Below are 24,635 nucleotides of genomic sequence, written 5' to 3'. Positions count from 1 at the left end.
TTGTCCCTTCACATACAGGGCGGACTTGCCCCAACGCTACTTTTTTTCCTTACCTCGTGTTATGCCTACTAAACACAATATGTCGATCTTTTAATTGCATAATATGTTGGGCAAAACGTTCACCTTCCAAATAAATATAAGAACGGAAACCGTCTCTGCAAGGTCTTGAGATTATTACAATATTACTAAATTCAAAAATGTAAACTTCCTTGACTCAAAAACGTTTTTGACGATAATTTCTGTGGCGAGAAGTGTCGGACTGTCTTGTTTTCTTGGGTACTTAGCTATGACGTGTGCCAGCTAATTATATCATCATTGTACTTTTCCAGCAGTCACAAGATCAGAAACATGGGGTGGGCGGACTTACCCCGAGGGCGGACTTGCCCCGGTCTCCCCTACATCCAATTATCTGTTGCATTTGTACATGTACCAGAGAATATTCCTTTCACAACAGATAGTATAATTAGGCATGCATATTACAAATGAAAACTAAAAACTTCTGTAGAGCAATTTTACTGCATTACATTTTTGACAAGTGATCCAGATGAAAAAAAAATTGCACAAAAAGCATGAGAAAATATTTTAAAAATATTCTTGACATGGAGTTGTTTTACAAGTGACATAAGTGATATTAATATTACTTAATGTAATGTGGGTAATGTAATTTCCCTTTAGGGAGGATGGAGGGGAGCATGAATTGGCTAAAATATTGAGACGAATAAAGCTGTCACATTAGAGGAATGACATTGGAGATTCCAAGGGGTGTCATTTCTGCCCCATTTGCATAATTTTTCTCGGGAGGGGGAAACGCCCAACTTATGATACCCATTTTGAACTTGACTATTGGCCTTATGATAGAACCACAAGAACTGTGGAAATATAAATGCTTTCTTGACTCGATCCGATCAATGTATTAACATTAAGTACATGGCAGTTTTTTAGTTAAATGGCTAAAACTGGAAAATATGAAGCTTGAAGCTATGAAAAACTAACCACAGATGAGAAACCAAACTGACCAATCACCAACAGGTAAAGTCCCAGCTTTAAACACTATAATGAGGGCCAATCATTCCATGAAGTGCGAGTATGCATGTACCGCATATTTTTACTGTCTTTGGCATAAAACCCACAACGGTACATCTGATCGAATGATCGGCCCTCATGAATATGTGAGAATTCACAGCATACAAAGCAGAGACTTTGCCTCTTGGTGAATGGTCTATTTATTTTCTGGTTTAAGTATGTAACCTTCATGTACTTTGCATCTGATTTAATTTGAAAAATACTACATCTGTAATAGTAAGTAACACACATACTGTCACACACAAAAAAGAAAAAAAAGATTACAAAACTCATATCACCTACAAAAAATATAATATCTACACCTACAAGAATAAAATATCCATGAGTTAAAATATCTGTCTAAGAATGTCAATGATCCCTCCTACAACCATAAATGTGTCCGCAAATAAACAAGGCATAAATGTTATCAAAAGGCAGTTTATACATAAAATTTCAAGTGAATTGAAAAACTCAGTCTAATAAATTGCACAAAGCTAGCAATAAGGCTTTTTGAAGTATGGCGGGCACAAAAGGAGAAGGCGTACTTTGATTTGGGTAATCTTTTGTATGTTTTCTCAGCTGACAAAGTATGCCCTCTTCTTTTGTAACCGCTATACTTCAAAATGGCTTATTGCTTACATCATCTTATACATCTATATATTTCTTTTGTTTCAAAATGAAAGATAACGGATTATTATAATTCAAACATCCTATATAGCTAAGGTCAATACATAAAGTGGCTTTTTGATTGATAATGTCACCATAATTTGGGGCAAACACGACTGGTTTGTAGATGAGTTGGCAACAGTGTTTATGAGCCAAGGAAAAAGTTTGGTCTATGCTAGAGAATAGCATATAAATGATCACGTCTCTTGCCCTTTATCTGATTCAGCGCAAGTTCTAAAAAGTACGAGTCCTCGACAACTGCCAACCAATAATTTAATTTGGTATGACGTCACATGTTTCCTCATAACTTATTTTTATATTATTGATAATTAGTTTTATTATCATACGTTCCAGCTACGGTGACACCTCTTAACGTCACGATAGACAAATTCCATTCACATCAGAGGAGGTTTGTGGGTGTAAATGCAATGGAGCAAATAAATCTGCAATCAATACAGCATTGATTTGCTAAGAATTGAACAGGGCACCTGTCTCATCAATTCACTCTAAAACCTCTTAGAGAGTGACAGAGGTGTCATCAAAGCTGAAAAAGATAATCGACAGGAGTAAAATAATAATTCATATTAAGAACATTTTTATCAAATTACAAATTGATAAATCACTACTATTTACAGTATTATGCAATTCTGTATTATATGTTGGTTTACAAGTATAAAATCACATTGCACCTTATTGGCAATGATTATCTAAAAGGCATTTATTTTATACAATTTTTCTGCAAGGATTATCTAAAAGACTTCCATTTTATTTAATCACATTATGTACCGCAAAGATTCGCTTAATTATATGGTGCATGTGGGCTCCTTTGCCTTAGCGCAAATTTCACATGCAAATAGAGAGCTCCATCCTATTGTATCACTTTTGTGTACTATTATTATATTATGTTTTGTATTGACTGAGGGCCTGCTTGGAAAGCAGTGCTGGTCACTGAAGTTGTTACCCTCAATAAAGAAAGAATAAACTAAACTAACTAGAATTAAGGGTCTGTGCCCTTATTTGCTGGTAGATGTTTTACGAATGGGCACTTTTAGTTTGTGTCTAAAATTCCAGTTATGTCAAGGGATCCCAAAATGTGAAATTAGGTAAATGTTTATAGTGTTTTCATTTCATGACAATCTTATAATTATATAAAAACAGATGATGCTTTTTACATATAAGAACACATCAAACACATATATAAAGTATTATTCAGATTTCCTTTGACAGCTTAACCTTCGCGTATACGTGCGCGACGTCAAGCATGTGCATTGGACCTTGTGCAAATAATACGCGCTGGACGGCTAGCAGTACGCTTAATTTGTAAAAGGAAATCTGAATAGAACTTTAATAACACTTTGTTACCATTATACAATATTATGTATAACAGTTAGGGAGTGTTCAGAAATATGATGGTGCGAAAGGCAATTTAGATCTACATGGCAATCTTATATTATATAAAAACATAATGCTTTTTACATATAAGAACACATGTACATCAAACACTAATATAATAACAATTTGATACCATATACAATATTCTGTATAATGACAGGGAGTATTCAGAAATATGTTGGTAGGGAAAGAAACTTGTACTTGCAAGAGAGGCACTTTTTTTATCCCCTTTGTAAAACCTAAAACTTCAAGAATGTAAAACTTTTCTGCCCCCCTCTTTCATTCATAGTAGTGTTTTCTATGTATATTATAACACCCTTACAAGAGTAACCAAGTGCTTTTTAGCAAATGCTTGCGTTTGAATTGTGCATATTATATAATACTTGGTCTTACCTTGTTTGGGTAGACCATCAGAGTGGGAGGGAATAATCAGAACAGGGTCAAGGTCAAAGTTGCCACTAGAGGTAAAAGATTAACATATCCGCCATCTTGTAGGTTAAGGCCTTTTATGGATGCCTTCACCATTTGACCCTTCACACACAAATACAAAACACCACATCATGCACTACCTGCCATGCACTAATACAGGATAACAGTTGCATGATGCGCTGTGCTCTGCGTGTAGTGCCCAACGTATGTACTCGAAAATCGATTTATACCCAAGATGTACAAGGAAGAATAACCTCTATACAGCCATGAATTGGCCATGGCACCATGTTAATGAAATAAGATGGGTGTACATGGGTGGACAGGCTGTCTCTTTCTCTCTTACAAAGAGCAGAAGCTTCCAATACACCCATCTCATATCATGTCTACAGTGTCATACTGGTAAGGGGGAGAATTAGAAGATTATCCCATGCAACCACTCCAAAAAACATTCATTGAGACAAATTTGTACAAAACATGCGAAAATATTTACAATGAATTTATTTGGCCATTCTCACCTAACTTGTGCCAATGTAGCAATAAAGTTTTGAAGCCCCCTCCTAATAGTTATTGCACAGCCTCCTCTAATGCAATAACATAGACCTTGCCCTAATCACATACATTTGCAATTTATTCTGTATTCAGTCACAAGATTTAGGGGGCTAGGAAAAGATGCATGTTGCTGCTCTTTTAAGAGTTCAAAAACTTTTGGGCCCCTTATATTTTCCACCTGCCCCTCCCCTCCAAAATATTTCTGAACAGTGAACACTCCCTTAAAGGTGAACATTTGAGTTGCTATCGATAGCACAAGTTTTGATCAAGTACAAGCTATACATCTTATTTTGGTTTGTATCTCACATTCACCATTACAAACATTATCTTAAATCCACCCTGTAACAATACCTATATACTTTTATAACTGAAAGATATACATATTTAACAACTATAAAAACCGTTTGTGTTTTTGCCCAGCTCTTATGCTGGTTTCATACTTTATGCCGCTTGCCGCGTGACGCTTCATCATGCAGTTGTCTGCAAGCGGAGCAGCACACCGCTGTGCGGCAGCAGCATGACTCTGAAAGCCACTCTTGCTGCTCAGCACCGCTCCAAAATTGTATTTTGTTCTCATACGTCAGAGCGGCACCGCTCCGAGTTGATTTGAATTCAACTCCCGCCGCAGCAAAGCGGTGGAGTGATCGATTATCAGCTTGCTGTTGATCACCGCTAGCATTTCTGGTGCAACTGCGCAGTGAAGTAAAATCATCTTTAGAGTGGCAAAGTGGCAGGAAAGTATGAAACCAGCATTATTTTGGTTTGTATCTCACATTTACCATTGCAAATTTCTTATAATCCAGCTTGTAACAATACAGTACCTCGCCTGTGGAATTGATCAAGCCCATACTTGCCCTCAGCATGTTACATAATAGTGGGATGACTCTCTACAATTTACTGCAGGAGTACTCTATAACCGTATATATAATCAGCACTTTAAAACCGGTCCAGTACTCTGGAATACACAAGCTCTACAATGTATTCAGCTCCATTGATAAATTCTGCAGTAAGTATATCTGTTTACTGTGGTTTGACAAACATGACACATAATCCAGTTGCAGCCATCTTAGCAGGACTTGTAAACTCTGTTTAAGATTTTCTGAAAAAAGGTACAACTGTAATCTTTAGTATTCCATATAGTACAGCACATACCACCAATTTGAGGTCATGCACTTTACTCAATTGAATACAGAATATGTGTGGTACAAATCATGCACTTGAATATGTAAAAAGAAATCAGAACGATCAAGAATTTACTGATTGCATGAAATTTGGTGTAATTTTAAAGGTTGCAACTTCAAAACCAATTACACTGTGTGAAATTACTAAACCTATGATGTTCACCTGAAGTGTGTGACACTCAGCGTGTGTCATGATTGCTGAGAACCTGCAATGAGCAGTCTTTTCAATTTGGAGAGGCTGATTGTAGGTCAATAAATGCATATCATTTGTTGAGAGTAAAATTGTACAAAATAATGTGTCTAATAAAGAATCCTGTGATTTTTGATATTTTTAGAACAAAATTTTTACTAAAGGTTTTGGAAAATGCAAGCAAATATATATGCATCAACCCACAAGAAAAATGAATGTGTCCGAAAGCAGTGCGTGTACTACATGGAGTGTGCGTCTGTGCAATTATGCAATATTTATGGTATTCTACTAACGTTTTCTCTGATTGGTTCTCGCTATCTAAGAATTTATGAACATCCATTAAAATATATTTTTTCTCAAGCATTTCAATTTCTTTTTACACAACTTTAGTGTCATAGCTACAAAAATTCTTTCTCGCTACGTGCACATCAAAATATGTGTTATGCCCCTGTCATACTTTCATGCCGCATGATGTATCAGCCAATCACATGTCTTGAATATTTGTGTCTGTTTGTCTGCAATGGGCGTGCGTCACAGTGCTCAGCAGCAAGCGGCATGATAGTATGAAACCAGCATTAAACATTATAATAATTCTTTCTCTCTATGTACATACATATCAAATTATGTGTTAAACATTTATATAACCTCTCAAACAAGTGCAGACTTCCTTTGTGTGAGGTATAAGTTGTTACACTGCATCTCTATAACATGCTGATTACTGCATACATATTGTCTTACTGAATGGTCTCCCTGGATGATGATGAAGCATCTACGGTCCTTTTACTTTGTACATCCTTTGGCATAAGAAACTTCTCTATGTTGGCACATGGATACTCTATGGCTATAGAGAACACAGCAGCCAACCCATAGGAGATACCAAGACAGCCTACAAAGTACACCGACTGTGAAGGGGTGAATAAATAGAGTGTAAGTACAATTATTATGATAGCAAAATTCAAGTTAGAGATAAGCTTGGCCATTCCAGATGAATACTATACTATGTGAATGCTTTGCATGGTGAAGTTATAGGTTAATAAATGCTTATTACTTGTTGGGAGTGTCATTTTACAAAATAATGCATGAGGACTGAGATGTTGATGTGTCTAAATTATGCACAAGCCACGTATGGGGGGGGGGAGTACGAGTACATCAGACCATTTTAGACGTATCAACATCTCAGTATAAGTGCATTATCTTGTACAATTTCATGAACAACAAGTCACATAAGCAGTTATTAACCTTTTTCATACACAAGAAAAAAATCCTGTGCTTTTTGCAATTTTTACAACAAAATTGTTACTAAAAATATTGGAAATGTGAGCAAATATAAATGCATCAGCCCATAAGAAAAATGAACGTGTCCGAAAGCACTACGCATAGTACGTGTTAGCGAACTGAAAGTAGCTTGAGTGTGTAGACCCTATCGAATATACCAGAATGGTACAACAATTGAAATGGCAGCCATGTTGGAGGACAGTTCTAAGTATCAGAGGGACAATTCACTATTTTGATTGCACAACCATTCATACCTATAACCTGTTTTATTGTCGTAACATGCAAATTTTTACGACGTGGAGGCCTCCTGGTAGACAGAATTTTATTTGAATGATTGGATAGGGTTTATGGGAAAGCAACAAGTATTTACATACCATTTTCCCCATTAATGTGGCAATGACGTCAACATGCTGAGGTAGCTATTTAGAGCGCATCTATGCGGTGTCTTTATAAGCATGTGCATGTATACACCAGCGCTTTGAGTGAATGCTAGCGATGATTTGAAGCTGCGCCCAATGAAATGTGCATTGATGTCACTGCCACATCAGGTGAAAAATGGTATAATCTATGTGTTATCAATCTATGGAAGTTGATATAAAAATACTTGTTTGGCCTGAGAACAGACACCTTGAGAACCATGATGGGAGATGCTTATTACATTGCTGTACTTTGGTGATAATAAATATACCCATACATAGCCAAAATGCCCACAACTATTGCGGTTGATGACTTTGCATCAGTAATTTTTTTAGGGTATTGTGAGAAGTCTAAATATTTTGCTCCAAATGTTCAAAATAACTGATGCCCAGTCTTTAACCTCTAAATTATTTACTTACAAGAAGGATAATTGAAAAGTCCATCGCTGTTGCAAAATTCAGGTAGAAGGTGAATAAAACGATTGGATGTACTAAATAAGCTGTATAGGTGAGGCGACTTAGGACCACCCAACCACTCCATGATAAAATATTGTTGATCCAACCTGAGAATACAAGAATATACAAACAATTCATTATGATGCCAAGTCACATAATGAATGACAGCAAACATCTCACTCAAATATAAAAATGCTACACATCTGTGTCGATAAAAATGGCAAAAAAGTGTCAGATTTTGAGCATAACGATTTAGCCAATTTGAAGTAATTTTCTGCCATATCAACATAGGGTTTTGTTTTTTTTTTGCCATCATTGATTCAAAAACTGATGTTATGCTATTTAGATGGAAATGGTTACTCCATTTATGGTCGTAAATATTTATAATTATGCCATATATGGCAGCAAATTTGCTACCATCAGTTATGCCATTTAGGGTCTATTTTGTGGGTTGATTAACAAGCATGGGTAGAACTTTTATATTTGAGTGAAAAAACAAGGGAAGCAAATTGAATTGACCATTCTCTCTGAGATAAATAAGTACAACAGCAGCTTAAGCACATATGTGTACATCCATGTCAAAACGATGCACTTGTCGGCTGCTACATGTGTCTCATTTCACATAATAACTGAGAATAAATACCAGACTCATCTCAAGTGGAGGTCACTTCAAATCATCCCTCAAGTCACATGATTTAGGAATACAGATAAGGGCTCATATTGAAATTCCCTTACACAGGAAGGTGTGCGCCATCCTGCAGCTTTCCTGTGCTAGCCTTCTTTGTTAAAATCCTGGGCAGGGTGTATCACTGATGCATATAATCCATCCGTTTTATGACCGAGCTTTCCTGAGGCGTGCGCTTAGCGAGGGGAATCCTGCCTTCTTTCTGTGTGAAAGCGTGGTAGGGTATTTCAATATGAGCCCTAACATTCCTTCACCATGTAACTTGGGGATGATTTAAAGTGACCTCCACTTGAGATGAGTCTGGTATTTATTCCTGGCCATTATGTGAAATGAGACACATGTAGCAGCCAACAAGTGCATCGTTTTGATATGGATGTACACATATGTGACGTGTCATGTCAAAAGCAGACACTTTTGGGCAGGATCGTAAATGGAGAAATAGCCAAAAATCTGTGCGGGGTGATTTTTCACAATTTGGGTTTGTTGCGAATTTGTGATGTTATTAATGTTTAAAATATTGTCTGATAGTTTCAGACTGGAATATAACTGGCATCTGGTATTTTTTGAGGCATTTTTCAAGATAATTCCTACTCTTAACATTGTCAATAATATTTTTAAAGGCTGATATCTCAATTTCCAATTTTATAATACCATAATTTACGAATTCAATATCTTCGCTTAGGAATGTCTGATTTCATTGGGGGAAACGGCGTTGTGGAGCAAAATATCTCTATATTTAAGTTATGTAAAAACCTCAAAATTGATAACCTGCCCCAAAGTGTCTGTTTTTGACATGACACGTCACATATTTAAAATCACTGGACCTCTAGTATGCTACCGAAGTCTAACAAAGTCTGCAAGGTCCAAAGAGAATAGACCCAAAGAGAACCGACTCCACTACGTTTGCATGTCGCTCATAAAGGGCAAAATAGTACACCTCTGGATTATTTTGCAATGCATCCGGTAAACTCAGAGATCATAAAGAATAAGATCCGCCACTCTGCACAAACCAACGGCCTATATCGACATTGAGGACATCAATATGCAAGTGTTGTTGCCAACCAGGTCTTGCTATGATCGTGTAATGAAAAGAAACCTATATAGGGCTATGTGAAAGAGAGGGTGCCAAATTTGAAGCAATGTATAATTTATATTAATTTATTAAGAGTGACATGTTTGTACTGCTCCATGTATTTACCTCTTACGGAACATTCACACCAGTTTAAATTCAACACATGTAAATTCACCTCAAAATTATTAAAGATGGATGGGAAATTTCTAGCTATGATGACAGTGATCATGAATGAATGAAACTTACCCCCATATCCATATTTACAGGCAAATACAATCCAAGCCAAGGCAATACTCCAAGCAAACCGGCTCACAGATGCATAGATGACGTTAGCAGTCAAGCTTGGAAGGTAGTTTCCATGAAGGGATGGGTAATTGCCATATAACACTGAGATGGCTATAGCTGCTGTTATTAACCAACCAAGAAGAGCAATAATCTGAAAAGAAAAAAGAAAGAGTGAGTAATCCTAACGCTAATAAATCTTACAAAGCAGGGCCAATGCGCATCCATCCCAGCACCAAAAAGTGCTGTCAGTGTTAGATCAAGCAATTATTAAAGGAGAAAACAGGAAAAGTGAACATGAAAAAGCTATGTTTCGCCACTTCACTGCTATGATGTGCTTGGTGTGCAGTTAACCCCATGAGAACTACCTGCCAATTGGCCAAAATGAATATTGTACGTGTGTCCAATTTTGAACCGATCAAGGAGGGTATTAATAAGATCATCTGCAAATGCAAGTTTGACCATAAATAGTTTAAAGCCTAGTCATAATTGGCAATTGAAATGAGCATTTCAAGTTATCAACCAATCAGAAATGCTATTAGATGACCAGTAGTGTCCAGGGAGTTAAGTGGTTAATATTTTTAAATCAGGGCTTCAAGCCAGCTCTTGCAAAACTATAGGTATAATATAGGAACATTTTGAATGAAAATATTGGACAGCAGGAATCAAATGTAGTGGGAATCAGAGACCAGTAAAGTATTGGTAAGGAAAATCCCAATGGTACTAAGTTTTGCATGATGTGTGCATCATTTTGGACTGGTACGATGTCTATAAATGATATACTGGGCAAAAAAATAAATGCCAATCAAATTTACCTGCTGACCTGGCACCTGCAGCAAAGTTATGGCAACAACACACCAACCACATGGATATTTTCAATTTTACATACAATTCACTAGTGCAAGTGAAATAAATTTAAAAAAAAACCATCTTGTTAATTTCCTAAATATAGGAATTATAGGACATTGTCATTTGTGTATCAATAGAGGAAAATATATAAAGAGTTAAAAAAGGATATGGAAAAATATGAAATACATGGCTGTTTGAAGGTATGTTAAATACTAAAATACTTACCGGATTCATCTTGACTTTTCTGTTCCCTATCTTATACATAATGTAACCCAAAGCAATGCCAACAAGATATGGAGAAATACGACAGTATGGTTTGCCATAAATCATTGATTGAAAATCCATTGGTGGTGGATGCGGATGGTCATGGATGTATTTTGGCCTGAAATGATGCAAGAGAAAACAAAAATATAAGCCTAAACACAAACTCATCTTGAATTTCTGATTGTGACAAATATCATTGGGGCATGCATTTTGGGATTGGCAATAACATTCCCGATCTTCAAGCCTATTACTTATCTTAATACCTATATTCTAACCATTTGGGAGCCACCTCTAGTGTTTAAACCAAAAAGATAACAAATCAGCTTACTTTAGGAACAATTCTTCCTTATCCCAGCCCCCCTGGGAGTTACTAGCCCAACCAGGGTCAAAGGTTTACGGGCTGGGGTTACTATGCAGAAAAGGGTAGGTACATATATGCCTCCGATATGGGTCACATTTTCACATCTTACGAAGTTACGATAGCAAGACAGTTCTCGAACCTAAAGTCTTGCCTGCTTTCACAACCGCATACTTTTGCATTTTTTGTCAATTCTTCTATAAATATAAATTAGTTGGGTTTTCTCTACAAGTTGCATATTATAAAGATGGGTCAACTTTCTTCCTGGTTGGTGGCACACATATAACCCTTTTTAGAGAAAGTACCACCCCCTCCCTGGATTCTGGGCGGCACCATCCTGTTACAAAACACAATTATCAAATATTTTTACTTCTGTGACACACCAATGTCCTCTCATAATATAAACAGAGAAGTACTGATATTGACAGTTTAAAAAATGCACCTAAATGCACATCCCATATGCACATCATTGGCAACCATCACTTTTGCCCACAATGAAAGTGCAGTAACGATATGCACATTGGCTTGCTGTATGTAGGGTTCAACATAAAGACTTAACTAAAAAAACATGCTAGTTTAAAAGCTCTTAGGAATCTTACAATACACATTTAGTCATTTTATTCCAAGAGTTGCTCGTACTTACTCTAAATATTCCATGTTAAAGAAAACTGGCAAATCATAATATCCCACCAAGGTTCCAGTAACAATAAAACTGGCCAGAATGGTAACGATCACTAGTATAACGCCAACAATTGGTAACCTACAAAGAGAAATAAATATTAAGCCAATGTCATCACTCTCCTTCCATAGTTGAACTATAAGTTACAATCAAATAAATTAAATGTTGGCACACTCTGGCATAATAACTGTAAATCGCTGTCCCTCTCCACCCAATTTAATGTTGATGAAGGCAATTTTGACATTGGGCACTCCAGTCCCCCAACATTGGTTGAGGGGGAATGGGGGAGGAAAGGGGAAAAGGGAATGTTTGTACTTCTCATCAATCAGAGTTATACTAATTTCATTGAACTCTCAGAGCAGCAATGAAAAGTTCCAACATATTGTCAAAGTGTGCCAACTATTTTCTTCTTTGATTGTAGTCGAGTAATTTTTCAACCAAATTGTCACCAAAGTCTACTCCCATTACCGTACTGACGCAAGTATAGTCCCACCCCGTTTTTGGGTGAACATTTTTCAAAATTGGGGGTGGGACTATACTCAATTAAAAAAAAAACACAAAAAACACCATTTTTTAAAGTTTTTATTTTTTTTCGGTTTTAGTAGTGTCCCTGGACCTAGACCTAAATGCTAGGATCATTCATGGTTGACCTAAAAAAAAATTTAAAAAAAATTCAAGATGTTTGGTATTTTTAATATGAAAATTGATAATTTGTATTCATGTCATAGTCTTTTAATGATTTCAAAATGCATTGAATTTGAATGCATTTTGAAATCATTAATAGAGTATGACATGAATACAAAGTATCGATTTTCATATTAAAAATACAAAACATCTTGACATTTTTTTTTTTTTTTTAGGTCTCAATTTTTAGGTCAACCATGGATGATCCTAGCATTTAGGTCTAGGTCCTGGGACACTCCAAAGCCGAAAAAATAAATAACTTAAAAAAAAAATTTGGGGATGGGACTTTACTCAAAGGTGGGACTATACTCGCGTCAGTACGGTACTATGTACATCTGTGATGAGTTTCAACATGACCTGTTTGAACCTCTACCAGTATAAAGATTTTATAAACATCAAAGTTGACTGCAGATGACCTATTTGGTGCGCCTCACAAAACATGCGAATTACTGTCACTAAATTTTTATATTGAGGACACAACAAATCACCATGTCACAGTCAAAAGTTGTGACAAACCGGAACTACAAATATAGTTGACTTATTGGAGCAACCCTAATGGGGACTACAGAACAGATGTCTCGGTCATTGCAAGGCAGTGGCTAGATGATTTTCCTTTGACTTAAAGCCATAATGTGTGACTTGCATATAAAGAATATATCCCTATTTAAATGTTAGCTTTCACTGATCACATTGTCCCTTTTCAATTTCGAGCCAAACAAATGAGGTAAAACAAAGAAAATTGCTATTTCATTCCGGTGCCTACAATGCGTGTATTAGCTTGCAGATTTATTATAAAACCTTAAATTTTACTGTAATTATTTAGGGCACTCCAGGCTTAGTTTTTCATGTGGTATTTTAGTACACCATTTGGCAATACAATCGTGCAAAAAGTAGAAATTCAAGAAAAATTGAAAAAACATTACAGCTTTTAACTTTTTTTCCAATTTAAAAGTGCAATATATATGGCAAATCATACCAGCAATCGCAGGGTGCGATTCAAACATTCAAAAGTTGCTAGTGATCAAACGCTGGTAGAAATTGCACAGTCGCTACCAGCATTCAGTTGCTAGCGACAAAGTTTCCTTTAAGTTAATGGTTGCGATTTGATGCTAGGGCATGCTACTTGCTAGCAACTTATCAATTAGACATCAGCAATCATTTTTCTGATAAGTGACAGAAGTTACGTCACAAAATATTGCTATGCTCCTTGCAATTGCCAAGTATTATATGGGCATTAAAAGGGTGCACATTAGGTTGACTGTTACTTACATGAAAAAAGACATCAGGAATATGGGACTGACAATAAAGAACTGCATATCGTTGGCCAAGTACCACGTCCAACCAATACACTGAAAATGATCAACAAAATGAATTAATAAAAACCTAGATTATGGCTTCAACATTTTACTGACATTTGGAAAGTTTCCCTGTATCATGTAATTTTACCTGTTTGCCTTACAAAATAACAGCAAAAATTCAATTATATTGTACATGAAAACTGAAAACATACTTTTGTCCTCATTTGAAAACCATTACCCATGCACCCCCCACACACCCACACACATACATACAAACACCCCCCTTGGTGTCTTCTGGTATTTTGGTATCACATGTTTGTGCTGGCAATCACAGACCTTGTGTATTGCTTATCAAATGAGGACCAAAATGGTAGATTTGCTGTGTATGATACACAATACAAAATATGCCCAGCAACTGTGGACGTTATTTTTAATTATTATTATTATTATTATTATTAAAGCACATTTCTATAGCGCTCTACAAATAACACAGTGCTTTTGCTCCAAAACAAAAAACATATGAAAAACAAAATAAAAACAACAACAACAAATTACAAATTAGGAAAAAGGAACGTCTTCAGAAGCCATTTAAAAGCTCTGACATAAACAGGGAGCTTGTTCCAGTGCTGGGACAAATAGAGGTTGTTTCTCTCAAAAATGCATTTGGCATGCAACCTCTGGGAACTGAGGATGATCTTTGTTTGCAGGTAGGTCCATGGTTTAAATGTGAAGTCTTGTGTGTCCTCCTTTGCAGGTAATAACTTTTTATATGTTTCTTTCTGAGCCCTTAAGGGCTGGGGTATGAGCGACCTTGAAGTTCCGGTATCTGGAGAGGGGAAGCAATGAGTTACCCCAAATCACAGCGGCAGGTAGTGACTGGGCCGCCGAGTGCTAATATATATTTATTTTGGAAGGTTCGTGTTTGTTTTAAATTTTGGGGCGTTTTTCCAAAATTTGATATTTTTGGTCATATTTCAAAAAAGCGACATGCCAAAGACAACTCTTTGGGCACATAGTTTGTTATTGTTATTGCAGTTCTTTTCCACATACCTACGTTAACATTCGATTGGGTGATTTACTAATATTATATATTTTATGACTGCAATTTGGCGTTTTCAATGCGTTTTACACGTATCATGAAATTAACGCAAATATCTAGTCACGCTGCTTTTAGAATTTTTACCTGATCGTCGGCTTTTGCAGGCAACAGAATGCAGATTGGCTCACGATAGATGTCGTATTCCTCTATGTGGTTCACTCATTGATAAAATGAGTTTGCATTCCTTGTAACAACACACACATTGCCGTCTGGAAACCGGGTCTGGTACTGATTTTGGGACAGCCAATAGACTTCAGCGCCGTATCAAATCTCATAACAACCATACGTCTGACGACTATGTGTTTATGTTTTCCGCTCGAAAGCTTGTGTCTACATCTATTACTATACTTCTTTGGAAACGTTGACCTTTGACAATGCTTTGTATAACGCCCTGATATGACCTTGATATGTTAAGCTTGATTGGGTGCGTTATAGCATCCATTTCATTGAGGTGTTAGGACTTGGTCAGTACAATACTTGCAGGGATACAATAGTTTAACATGGTGTGTGAGCATGGTGAAAGACTTATTATTGATTAGGCGCGGACATATTAAAGGCACAGGTCCTTTGCGTGTATAGCAGAAAATTATAATAGAATGTGTGAATAGAATGTTTGGAATTTTGAAACTAAAATACTAACTGCATTCTGCATTATGTATTTATTTATTTAGGCCTATGCCTATTTATTTATTTACTGACTTATTTATTTATTTTATTTATTTGGTATATTATTAGTTAGTTAGGCCTAGTTAGTAATATTCCATGATAGGCCTACGGCGGTTTATTATTGATTGTTGATAACTTGACAACTTGATTGATTGATCGATTGATAGTCATTTCACATTATATTCCTAGTTTATAGGCCAATTTGAATAACATCGTACATTAGATAAATAGACCTATCAGTATTGATTTATTCTATTCAGTGGTAACGCAGTAGGTTTTACAACACCGAGGTCCCGGTTTCGATTCCCACCTCTGTCTATTTTTTGCAAGGCTGAGAAAAAAATGAAATTTTGGCTAGCGATCTGAGCTGGTCCTTTTCTGGTGGCTGTGTCTGTTACAGGCACACTCCCTCTGCATCCAAACCAGGTTCACGCTCATTACACCTCCCTTAACAGTACTATACACTCTCAACTACACCCACACTACACACATAACCTTATTAAAATACCTCAGCATCAATAGTCTTTGGATAAAAATTGTTGATGTAAAGCAGATTTGTCCACCAATACTTAGCACAGGCAGTTTTAGTATCGAAGAACCAGAATGGACCTTTACCCATATATGGTACTAGGTACATGAAAAATAGGATGGTAAACATGTACACTGGAGTTAATCTGCAAACAACAAAAACAAAAAGAAGAAATTTTAGTGACAAAAAAAGTTACACATGGACTAGATTAAGAGAGGGTGCGTAAAAGGGTGGGTGGGTGAATGGGTGCGGGTGTGGGTGTGCGAATGTGTGCGTGACTGAATGAATGAGAGAGTGTGCAAGTGAACAAGTATGTTCATATTCACCGGTGATTTTGGATTTTTGTGTGTCTTTTTTACACCAAAAGGGGACATCAGACAATTTATCTATCGGAAATGTCAAAAATAACATTATTCCAAATGGGGACACCTATTGGGACAGTATTGATGACCCAGGTTGTCAGAAAAGAAATCCCAACTTGAACGCCCATTTTAGTCCACAGTTAGTCAGTAAAAGATGTAAACTGTGTGTTGTATTTCATTGTGTGTCCCCAGTTGTCATACACAATAAGTAGGAGTGTGTGGGTGAGTCAAAAAGTTAGTCAGTCAGTCACTGACAGGGACACACACAGTGGGTGTTTACACAGAATGGAACTTTGCAATCTCTCCAATTACTACATGCAAACTTACCTCCAGAATCTATGGAAATAAAACCAGAACCAAGGAATTTTGCCATCTGTTTTGGCCATCCTCATAAATGTAAGGAAACCAACCAACAATCCACTGAAATTCAAAAATTTAAGTATGCAAAAATTTTAAGTGCTTAAAGATTTTAAAATATTTAAATATATAATGAAAATGGTAGAAACCATGATTTTTGTCCCAATTTTGATGTTTTTAAACTACTTCATATGAAAATTATTCAAAACTCTGTAACACTCTCAGACAAAACCAAAGGACAAGTCCTTGAGCAACAGAGTTTATGTACTCATATACAGTGGACACAAAACAACCTTTGCACAAGCATATTTACCAGCACCATAGACCCAGCTCATCTGGGGTCAATGACTCAACAAAGTATATACACACTTCAAATTTGCAAACCACACATTTGAGGATAAGGTTGTCACAGGTCAGCGCCATACCATACTGTAGTCGTGTTCACATTTTGGTTACACTCAGTGTAAACTTAACCCCAACATTGATCAAAATTCCACAAATATTGTCCCTACTCTGTGTGTCCACACCAAGCTTAGCTACTCCTAGCACTATGCCAACCAGTTCCACCAAGCATTCCTTCTGGTCGGCGTAAGCATCAGCTACCACTTGCGGTGTTTCGGTGACCTTTTTCAATCCCACATAATGGGATTTCTTAGTTCCGACCAAAAAAGGTCAAACTTACAACGGATGCCACGCATAGCAGCATTCACATATGCCTGGCGGAGATTACACCTAGTAAATCGTAAAACTTTCGCCAACCAAGTTCTGCCGGGCGTATGTCCCACAATATGAACACAGCTTGTATCCATCAAAAATTGTAAGACCAGATTATCTGATTTAATAGTTATTACCTTAGAAAGAAAAAGGTATCCACTGAGAAGGTGGCATTGAGAATGGCTTGGAATCCAAATCTTTTCAAATATTTGATGAGACTGAGAGGATTTTCTGCAGAAACAAAACATTAATCAAATCCGTCAAAAACAAATGAGTTTAAAAGAGCGATGATTCAATATCTTGGGCAAAAATAAATAACATAAGAAAGAGTTTGTCTCAGAAACTATTAGTTGGTTTGTTTTTTAGTGCTACATGACATGGAATGTCCACTCTGGGGACTCCCTGGCCAAATAAACAATGTCTGGGTTTAACCAGGTATGTTATTTTTATGAACTGAAGTTTAAACCATCAATCTAGAGGCCTTGCCGTCTAGATTTTAAAGGCGAATGGTTAATCACTCGTTAGCATGATGCTGGGCGAGTGGTCGAATTTTCACAAATACAATTTATTTGGGTATAATCAAGTAGATCTTCGGTCTTAAAACGCGAAGCGTGCTAAAATTTGTGGTTTCTCCTCTTGGAGGGGGCACAGAATCGATTAAATGCTGAATTGGCTGATTCGATGGCTTTGGGAGATTTGCAGCGAGTGATATTTATTGTCTATGGTGAGTAAATCAAGTTTGAGCAAGCGGTGGCGAGCGAGAGCAATCGCTCGCCTCAAACGACAAGGCCTGAGGACCACAGATGGATTCTGCATAATATCATTTTAAAGGCATGCATAATGTATATGAGGACATACGTGATGCGATCAAGCAAAATCAGTCGGAACTCGGAAATATTAAATTTTTATAGGATAGTAAAAAGCATTTACAAATCTAGATTTTGCAGAAAACACCATTCAAATTGAACAACCAGTTCCAAAGATATACGCAATTAAAAAGTTTCCAAAACAACAGGAGACAAAAGGAAATATTTCCTTTGTATGCCTATATCTTAAAATCAATATTTCCGAGTTCCAACTGATTTTGCTTGATCGCATCACATATGAACTTGTACCCCAAATATGAGGAGATAATTAAACCAAAAAATAGTGACTATAACTCTGATACAATCATCAATCAATCAATCAAGACAGAAGGAAAAGAAATATATAGATAAAGAGAGAGATGGAAAGAATAAGAGGAAGAAAGAAATAATAATACCGTATTCGTCCGAGTATAGTCCCACGTTCGAGTATAATCCCACCCCCCATTTTTCGAAAAATTTCAGAAATTGTAGAGTGGGAGTGTCCCTGGACCTAGACCTAGATGCTAGGATCATTCATGGTTGTCCTAAAAAAAAAATTTCAAGATATTTTGTATTTTTAATATGAAAATTGATAATTTGTATTCATGTCATACTCTATTAATGATTTCAAAATGCATTGAATTTGAATGCATTTTTTGAAATTGAGTATAATCCCACCCCCAATTGTGAAAATTTTTCACATAAAAAACGGGTGGGACTATACTCGGACCAATACGGTAATAATAACAATTTATTTTTATATATCACAATACATTCAAGAACAGTAATTTACAGCAATAAAACAAAGATATAAATGTAGAATGATAAAATAGAAATTAAAACCAGAAAAAGGATAAATACTAAAATAGCACTCAAATAAGTAATCAAATTACATAAAATATGAGCAAAAGTAATTTCTATAAGCATACAATTTGCACAAAGTGTGTGATGCATTTTGAATGAAAATTAAGTAAGCTTGGTATAATCATGCAAAACAACCATGCATTTACTATTTTACGGTTAATGTAAGCATTACGGGTGGTAAATTGGCTGCATGATTCCCAACTCCAACCTGGGTTGCTCTCCCTACGTAACCCTCTTTCTCCCTGCATGCCCTTGCCTTTCTTCTGCATGATACTCACCCTTTGCTTGCTTTGCTATTCCTACTTTCTATAAGGTTGTACGACGTATATGCAGGATGCATTTCCATCCGCCCACCTGTTCCTAATTGCCACTCTATAGTATAGTTACCAACCCCAATGTTCTTGAAGATTGCAAGTCAATGGTGTACCACCTGTTGTGGCGTTACAGTCAGTTAATAGGCAGGGGCTCTAGTGGCAATAGTCTGTTACCTGAAAGGCTGTTGGAGCAGTCTGGAATGCTGCAAATGTTGCTTACTGTATTAAATCATCTTCAAGATCATCGAGCCTCATCCTCAGATAGGAGGAGAGTAAATCTACCCAAATGCATCAGGTAGTGACCTGTATAACTGGTCCTTTGTCCTACCTTGGTTTAGACTACAGAAACTTTACCACTATGATGAGTAAACCAACAGCACCTGGGTTAAAGCCCCAGACTTATATTTGCACTGACTAACTCAGGGCCTGGATCATCATCCAGTGCATGATGATGCACCACCCCCAAAGCCAATCGGAAAGAGTGATGTCCGTCCTCAGGGTAAACACCACTCCACAACCAATCGAATTTCAGAAAGGCTAATTACAGCAAGGCTTTGCACTCAAATAGGAACAGCTACCATTTAATGTGCAGGTGTATGCACCTACAACGTCATACCCTGATGACGAAATTGATGACTTTTATGACCAAGTACAACTGGAAATAAATAAAACCCCTTCTCAAGACATCCTTATTACCTTGAGTGATTTCAACACGAAAGTTGGTAGCATCGACTGGGAACCACGGAGACACGTAATTGGAAAGTTTGGTATTATCAGAGCTCAATTTATAGTCCCCTTTCTAAAAACAACCAATGCTATATAACAAACAGAAAATTAAACAATTATAGCTGGAATGATGGCCCCTTTTACAAGATAAAAATAGAGCAAAGAAAACAATCATGCAAGGCACAAAGCTGCAAATGAAAAAACCATAATCATGAGCAGGCAGCTATATATATTTAGCATAGCACTTGAGAGCAGCTACAAATCAACTACAGCATGCATTGAAATTACCTATATTTGGAGTCACTAAGGCAAACACAAGTGTATGACCTAAGATGACCCAAAACATACTGATGACTCTCAGGCCATTCAGACAACCAATGCTGCGATCACTTTGTTTAGAATCCAATAACTTGGCGGTGTTACTTGTCAGAGAGAAGGATTGGAGAAGTCTGGTCACCATATCTGTGATATGAATATTAATGAGATCATTTACATATTAATGCATTTTCTTACCAATTGGAGTTACAAAAGTAGACAATGAATGACCCAAGATGACCCAGAACATGCTGATAACTCGAAGACCATTTAAACAGGTGATGCTGCGATCATTTTGCTTTGAATCCAGCAGCTTGGATTAGACAGAGAGAAACACTGGATTACTCTTAGCAAAATATCTGGTAAAATTGAATAAAAAAGTATCTTGTGTTTATATTAAGGGATCTAGAATGAGCGTTTATGGTGTTTTCGACAGTATTTTTGTGGACATGAGAGCACCTCACTCAGGCGTGTCGAATTGCTTTCTGAATACTGAAGCATGTCTTTCTGATATCAAATAATTTTCATTTTTTTGAAATTCACGATATAATACAAATTTTATGACAAATTATTAAAATTTGATATTTTTCACATTTTTGATATATAACAGTCCTCGAAGTAAATTTTATAAATCTAATGATATATTCTTAAGTGTATGTAGCTGGGAGGAAAAGCCGACGATCAATTGAAAATTTTGACCTTTTATATTGAAGATATGGATTTTTTTTTTTAAAAACTTTTTTTTTTTTTGGTGTTTTGGAAAAAAAAATTCATATCTTCAATACTGAAAGGTCAAAATTTTCAATTGATCATCGGCTTTTCATCCCACCAACATACACTTTAAGTATAAATCATCAGATTTATAAAGTTTACTTCAAGTACTGTTAAATATCAAAAATATCAATTTTAATGATTTGCCATAAAATGTGTATTACATTGCGAATTTCAAAAATCAAAATTATTTGATATCAGAAGGACATTCTTCAGTATTCAGAATGCAATTGATATGTCTGATGTGCTCTAATGTCCCACAATAAATACTGTCCAAACGCTCATACCCCTTCCTTAAATAACACTGTTATGAGGGTTATTAAAAACTTTGCCTCAATTTTTAACTTCAGAATAGTGTTAATCTAAAGCCAATTTTTATATCAGGAAAAGGAAAATATGGATTTTTACACAATGAGTATATCTAAACATGTGATATTTGAGCTTTTTATAGAGGACAATTTCTGTTAACTAAATATTTTTCTCCCACTTTTGAACCAGTTTCTTGGCCTTTTAAGGAGAACAAAAGTCATATGGTCCAAAAGTGGCAGGATAATACAACACCAGAATGCATGAACACAAAATATTGCACAGACGACTGTGATTTGCATTGCATGACGAATTATTACAAATCATTTCAGGGAACTGATGATTTAATGTGGTATGTATAGGTGCGCGCTTCTTTATAGCTGCAAATCCTTGATTACTGGAAAATTGTTTTTATGGTGTGTCTTGGGCAACAATCATCAGAGGATTCCTGCAAAGTGTGATGAGGCTTGTGGATCTAAAGTCTGCACAAAAAGTAACGCAGCTGTAATAAATACGCCTATAGCTTCAGAACTAATAATTGTTTCCACAATATTTCTACATAAAGAAGGATCATTTATTTACGCGTATTTTGATACCCCATTTGTCAAATGACGTTCAATATTAACAACACAGTAGTGCTTTTAAAGAAAAATACCCGAATATAAAAGTTGCAGTTTACCGCGATCAATGGTTATTACGCAAGCATTGTGGCACGTAAAACCCTCCATTTACCTTCGCGCTGACTTCAAATCAATACAAATAGCCGCAACTTTTTAATCGGACATTTCTCTTTAAAACCACTGCTGTGTTGTTAATATTGAACGAAATTGGACAAATGAGGTATCAAAATGTGCGTAAATAAATCCTTCTTCTTTCTATGTTGAAATATTGTAAACACAATTATTAGTTCTGATGCTATAGGCGTATTTATAACAGCTGCGTTACTTTTTGGGCAGTCTTTATGTGTATAGCATAGTATAAATCACTGTGCATTTTTTTCATATTATTTTAATATACACTCTGCACCTACTTTGTTGTGCCGGCTCTTGTACCACCACATTTTGACCAGCTAAGTTGCCTTCTGATCCAATCAGAGGAACATCATCCTCCTCCTCCTTATCCCCTCTTCTCCTAGTCTCAAAGAAACTCTCTGCTTGTAATTGTAGCAGGGGTGATGTTAACTTGGGCAGTTTGATTCTCGAGGCTGTTTCGATCAAGCTGCTCTGTAGAATTACCAAGAGAATAATGCTGCAAAATGCACTGCAATGCAAAATAAAATATCATAAAGAAATTTATATAAACAAAACACTGGTAAATATCAACAAATATGAAATCTAGTGAGAAGCACTTATACAATATGGTAAGCTACTCCTGATTGACACGGGGGTGGAGGGGTGGGGGTACTCAAGGTTGGTTGGGGTAGGGATGCGCTACTAAGAATTTGAAAGTGGACTCATCCATATACCAATTTTTCAAGAAATATTGATCCATCGCTATGCCAAAAGTCAAATATTTCGGCCAAATTTAATGCAAATTGCTAATTGGCTAAAGTTGATATAAAATTGGATCGGTTGAGCCCATATTTATTGGTCGAGCTATGAGTTTTAAAATATTGGACGAGACATAGTCGAGTCCAATATTTTACAACTCATAGCGAGACCAATAAATATTGGGCGTAAAGCATCCAATTTTATCATTATTATGTTTTGGATCCAATATTATCACAACTTGGATCCATCAAAACATAATAATGGGCAAAATTGGGCTATTGGGAAAACTTTGAAAACATGACCCATCCATATATCAAAATTGGTCTAGAAAAAGGGGTCATTGATATACCAAATGGCCGAAAATGAGAGTCATTTTTGTGGCACATCTCCATATGTCATTTGTACTGACTACCCCTTCGGGTCTGAAAACCCTTTGATACTTTTTGGAATGGTAATAATAAAGCACAGCTTGTTGCTGGTGTATCTGATTGTACCAAACTATATATTTACTGATCACTAGATGACTCAAGTTGAGACTCAAGTTTGGTGACTCAATCACAAGTCTAGTATACTAAAGACTTACACAATGCCTATGAAGCCAGCATCATATGTCTGGTCCTGTGAACACACAGCCATTGCCTTTGCATTAGGTGTGATATACTGACTGATGTTAGCATACTTACACCATGCCTATGAAGCCAGCATCATATGTCTGGTCCTGTGAACACACAGCCATTGCCTTTGCATTAGGTGTGATATACTGACTGATGTTAGCATACTTACACCATGCCTATGAAGCCAGCATCATATGTCTGGTCATGTGAACACACAGCCATTGCCTTTGCATTAGGTGTGATATACTGACTGATGTTAGCATATTCTGAAAAGCAAAAAAAATTGACATATTTACATTATTTGCAAACATTGGAAAATCTAATACCTAAAAACACACCCAAAAGAATCAAATGATGCCTGCAAAGGGTTAAACCAACCACCCGTCCACCCATGTGCGAGACTAGTAATCACGAACTTGGATGTATAAAAACTGCCAAGGCTTTCCATAACCAATCAAATAAAAATCCCTGATAGTATCATTTCCTTTAAAAAGTTTAAATTTAAAGTTTTTTAATGTACCATAAACGTTTGCCTAATGGCGCTATGGGCTCTTGACATAAGTGGAATTTTAAGCACAACCTAAAAGTGCCGTCCCGCAAAATTCCCATGAGCAAATAAGGGCACGGAACCTTAACTCTTGTTGGGATTTCAGAGGAGGAAGCTCTCTATTTGCACATAAAATTTAGCCCAAGGCAAAGGAGCCCAGATGCGCCATTAGGTGAACGTTTACGGCATTATTACAGTCACATCGTAGAACAGTCACCATTGCAAAATAAAATTGGTTATAATTCGTCATGTGGCGTACACACTGGCAACTTAAATTCCAGTTTGGAATGGTTATGATCGGGTCTGGGGACAGCAAGTTTTTGAATCCT

General features: G+C 36.5%; 2 protein-coding genes across 2 annotated transcripts in view; both read right to left on the bottom strand.

Moving 5' to 3' along the window:
• Positions 1–621: 621 nt before the first annotated feature.
• LOC140150238 (nose resistant to fluoxetine protein 6-like) overlaps positions 622–24,635 on the bottom strand; it is a 107,199-nt gene continuing 83,185 nt past the window's right edge. Inside the window, exon 18 of the mRNA XM_072172243.1 lies at positions 622–4,449. The gene's annotated coding sequence lies outside the window, so the exon portion shown is untranslated. The remainder of the gene's footprint in view (positions 4,450–24,635) is intronic.
• LOC140150998 (nose resistant to fluoxetine protein 6-like) overlaps positions 2,046–24,635 on the bottom strand; it is a 31,127-nt gene continuing 8,537 nt past the window's right edge. Inside the window, exons 5-17 of the mRNA XM_072173185.1 lie at positions 23,929–24,025; positions 22,686–22,915; positions 20,552–20,725; positions 17,652–17,745; positions 16,771–16,863; positions 16,061–16,226; positions 13,759–13,838; positions 11,770–11,886; positions 10,730–10,886; positions 9,620–9,809; positions 7,581–7,723; positions 6,208–6,371; positions 2,046–5,197 (exon numbers count right to left, since the gene is read on the bottom strand). Coding sequence (XP_072029286.1) covers positions 5,188–5,197; positions 6,208–6,371; positions 7,581–7,723; positions 9,620–9,809; positions 10,730–10,886; positions 11,770–11,886; positions 13,759–13,838; positions 16,061–16,226; positions 16,771–16,863; positions 17,652–17,745; positions 20,552–20,725; positions 22,686–22,915; positions 23,929–24,025 — 1,715 coding nt within the window. The 3' untranslated portion in view covers positions 2,046–5,187. The remainder of the gene's footprint in view (positions 5,198–6,207; positions 6,372–7,580; positions 7,724–9,619; positions 9,810–10,729; positions 10,887–11,769; positions 11,887–13,758; positions 13,839–16,060; positions 16,227–16,770; positions 16,864–17,651; positions 17,746–20,551; positions 20,726–22,685; positions 22,916–23,928; positions 24,026–24,635) is intronic.

This window comes from Amphiura filiformis, chromosome 4 (assembly GCF_039555335.1).
Source record: "Amphiura filiformis chromosome 4, Afil_fr2py, whole genome shotgun sequence".
NCBI classification, from domain to species: Eukaryota; Metazoa; Echinodermata; class Ophiuroidea; order Amphilepidida; family Amphiuridae; genus Amphiura; species Amphiura filiformis.
The sequence above is the reverse complement of the archived record's forward strand: the minus strand, read 5'-3'. Positions and strand labels throughout refer to the sequence as shown.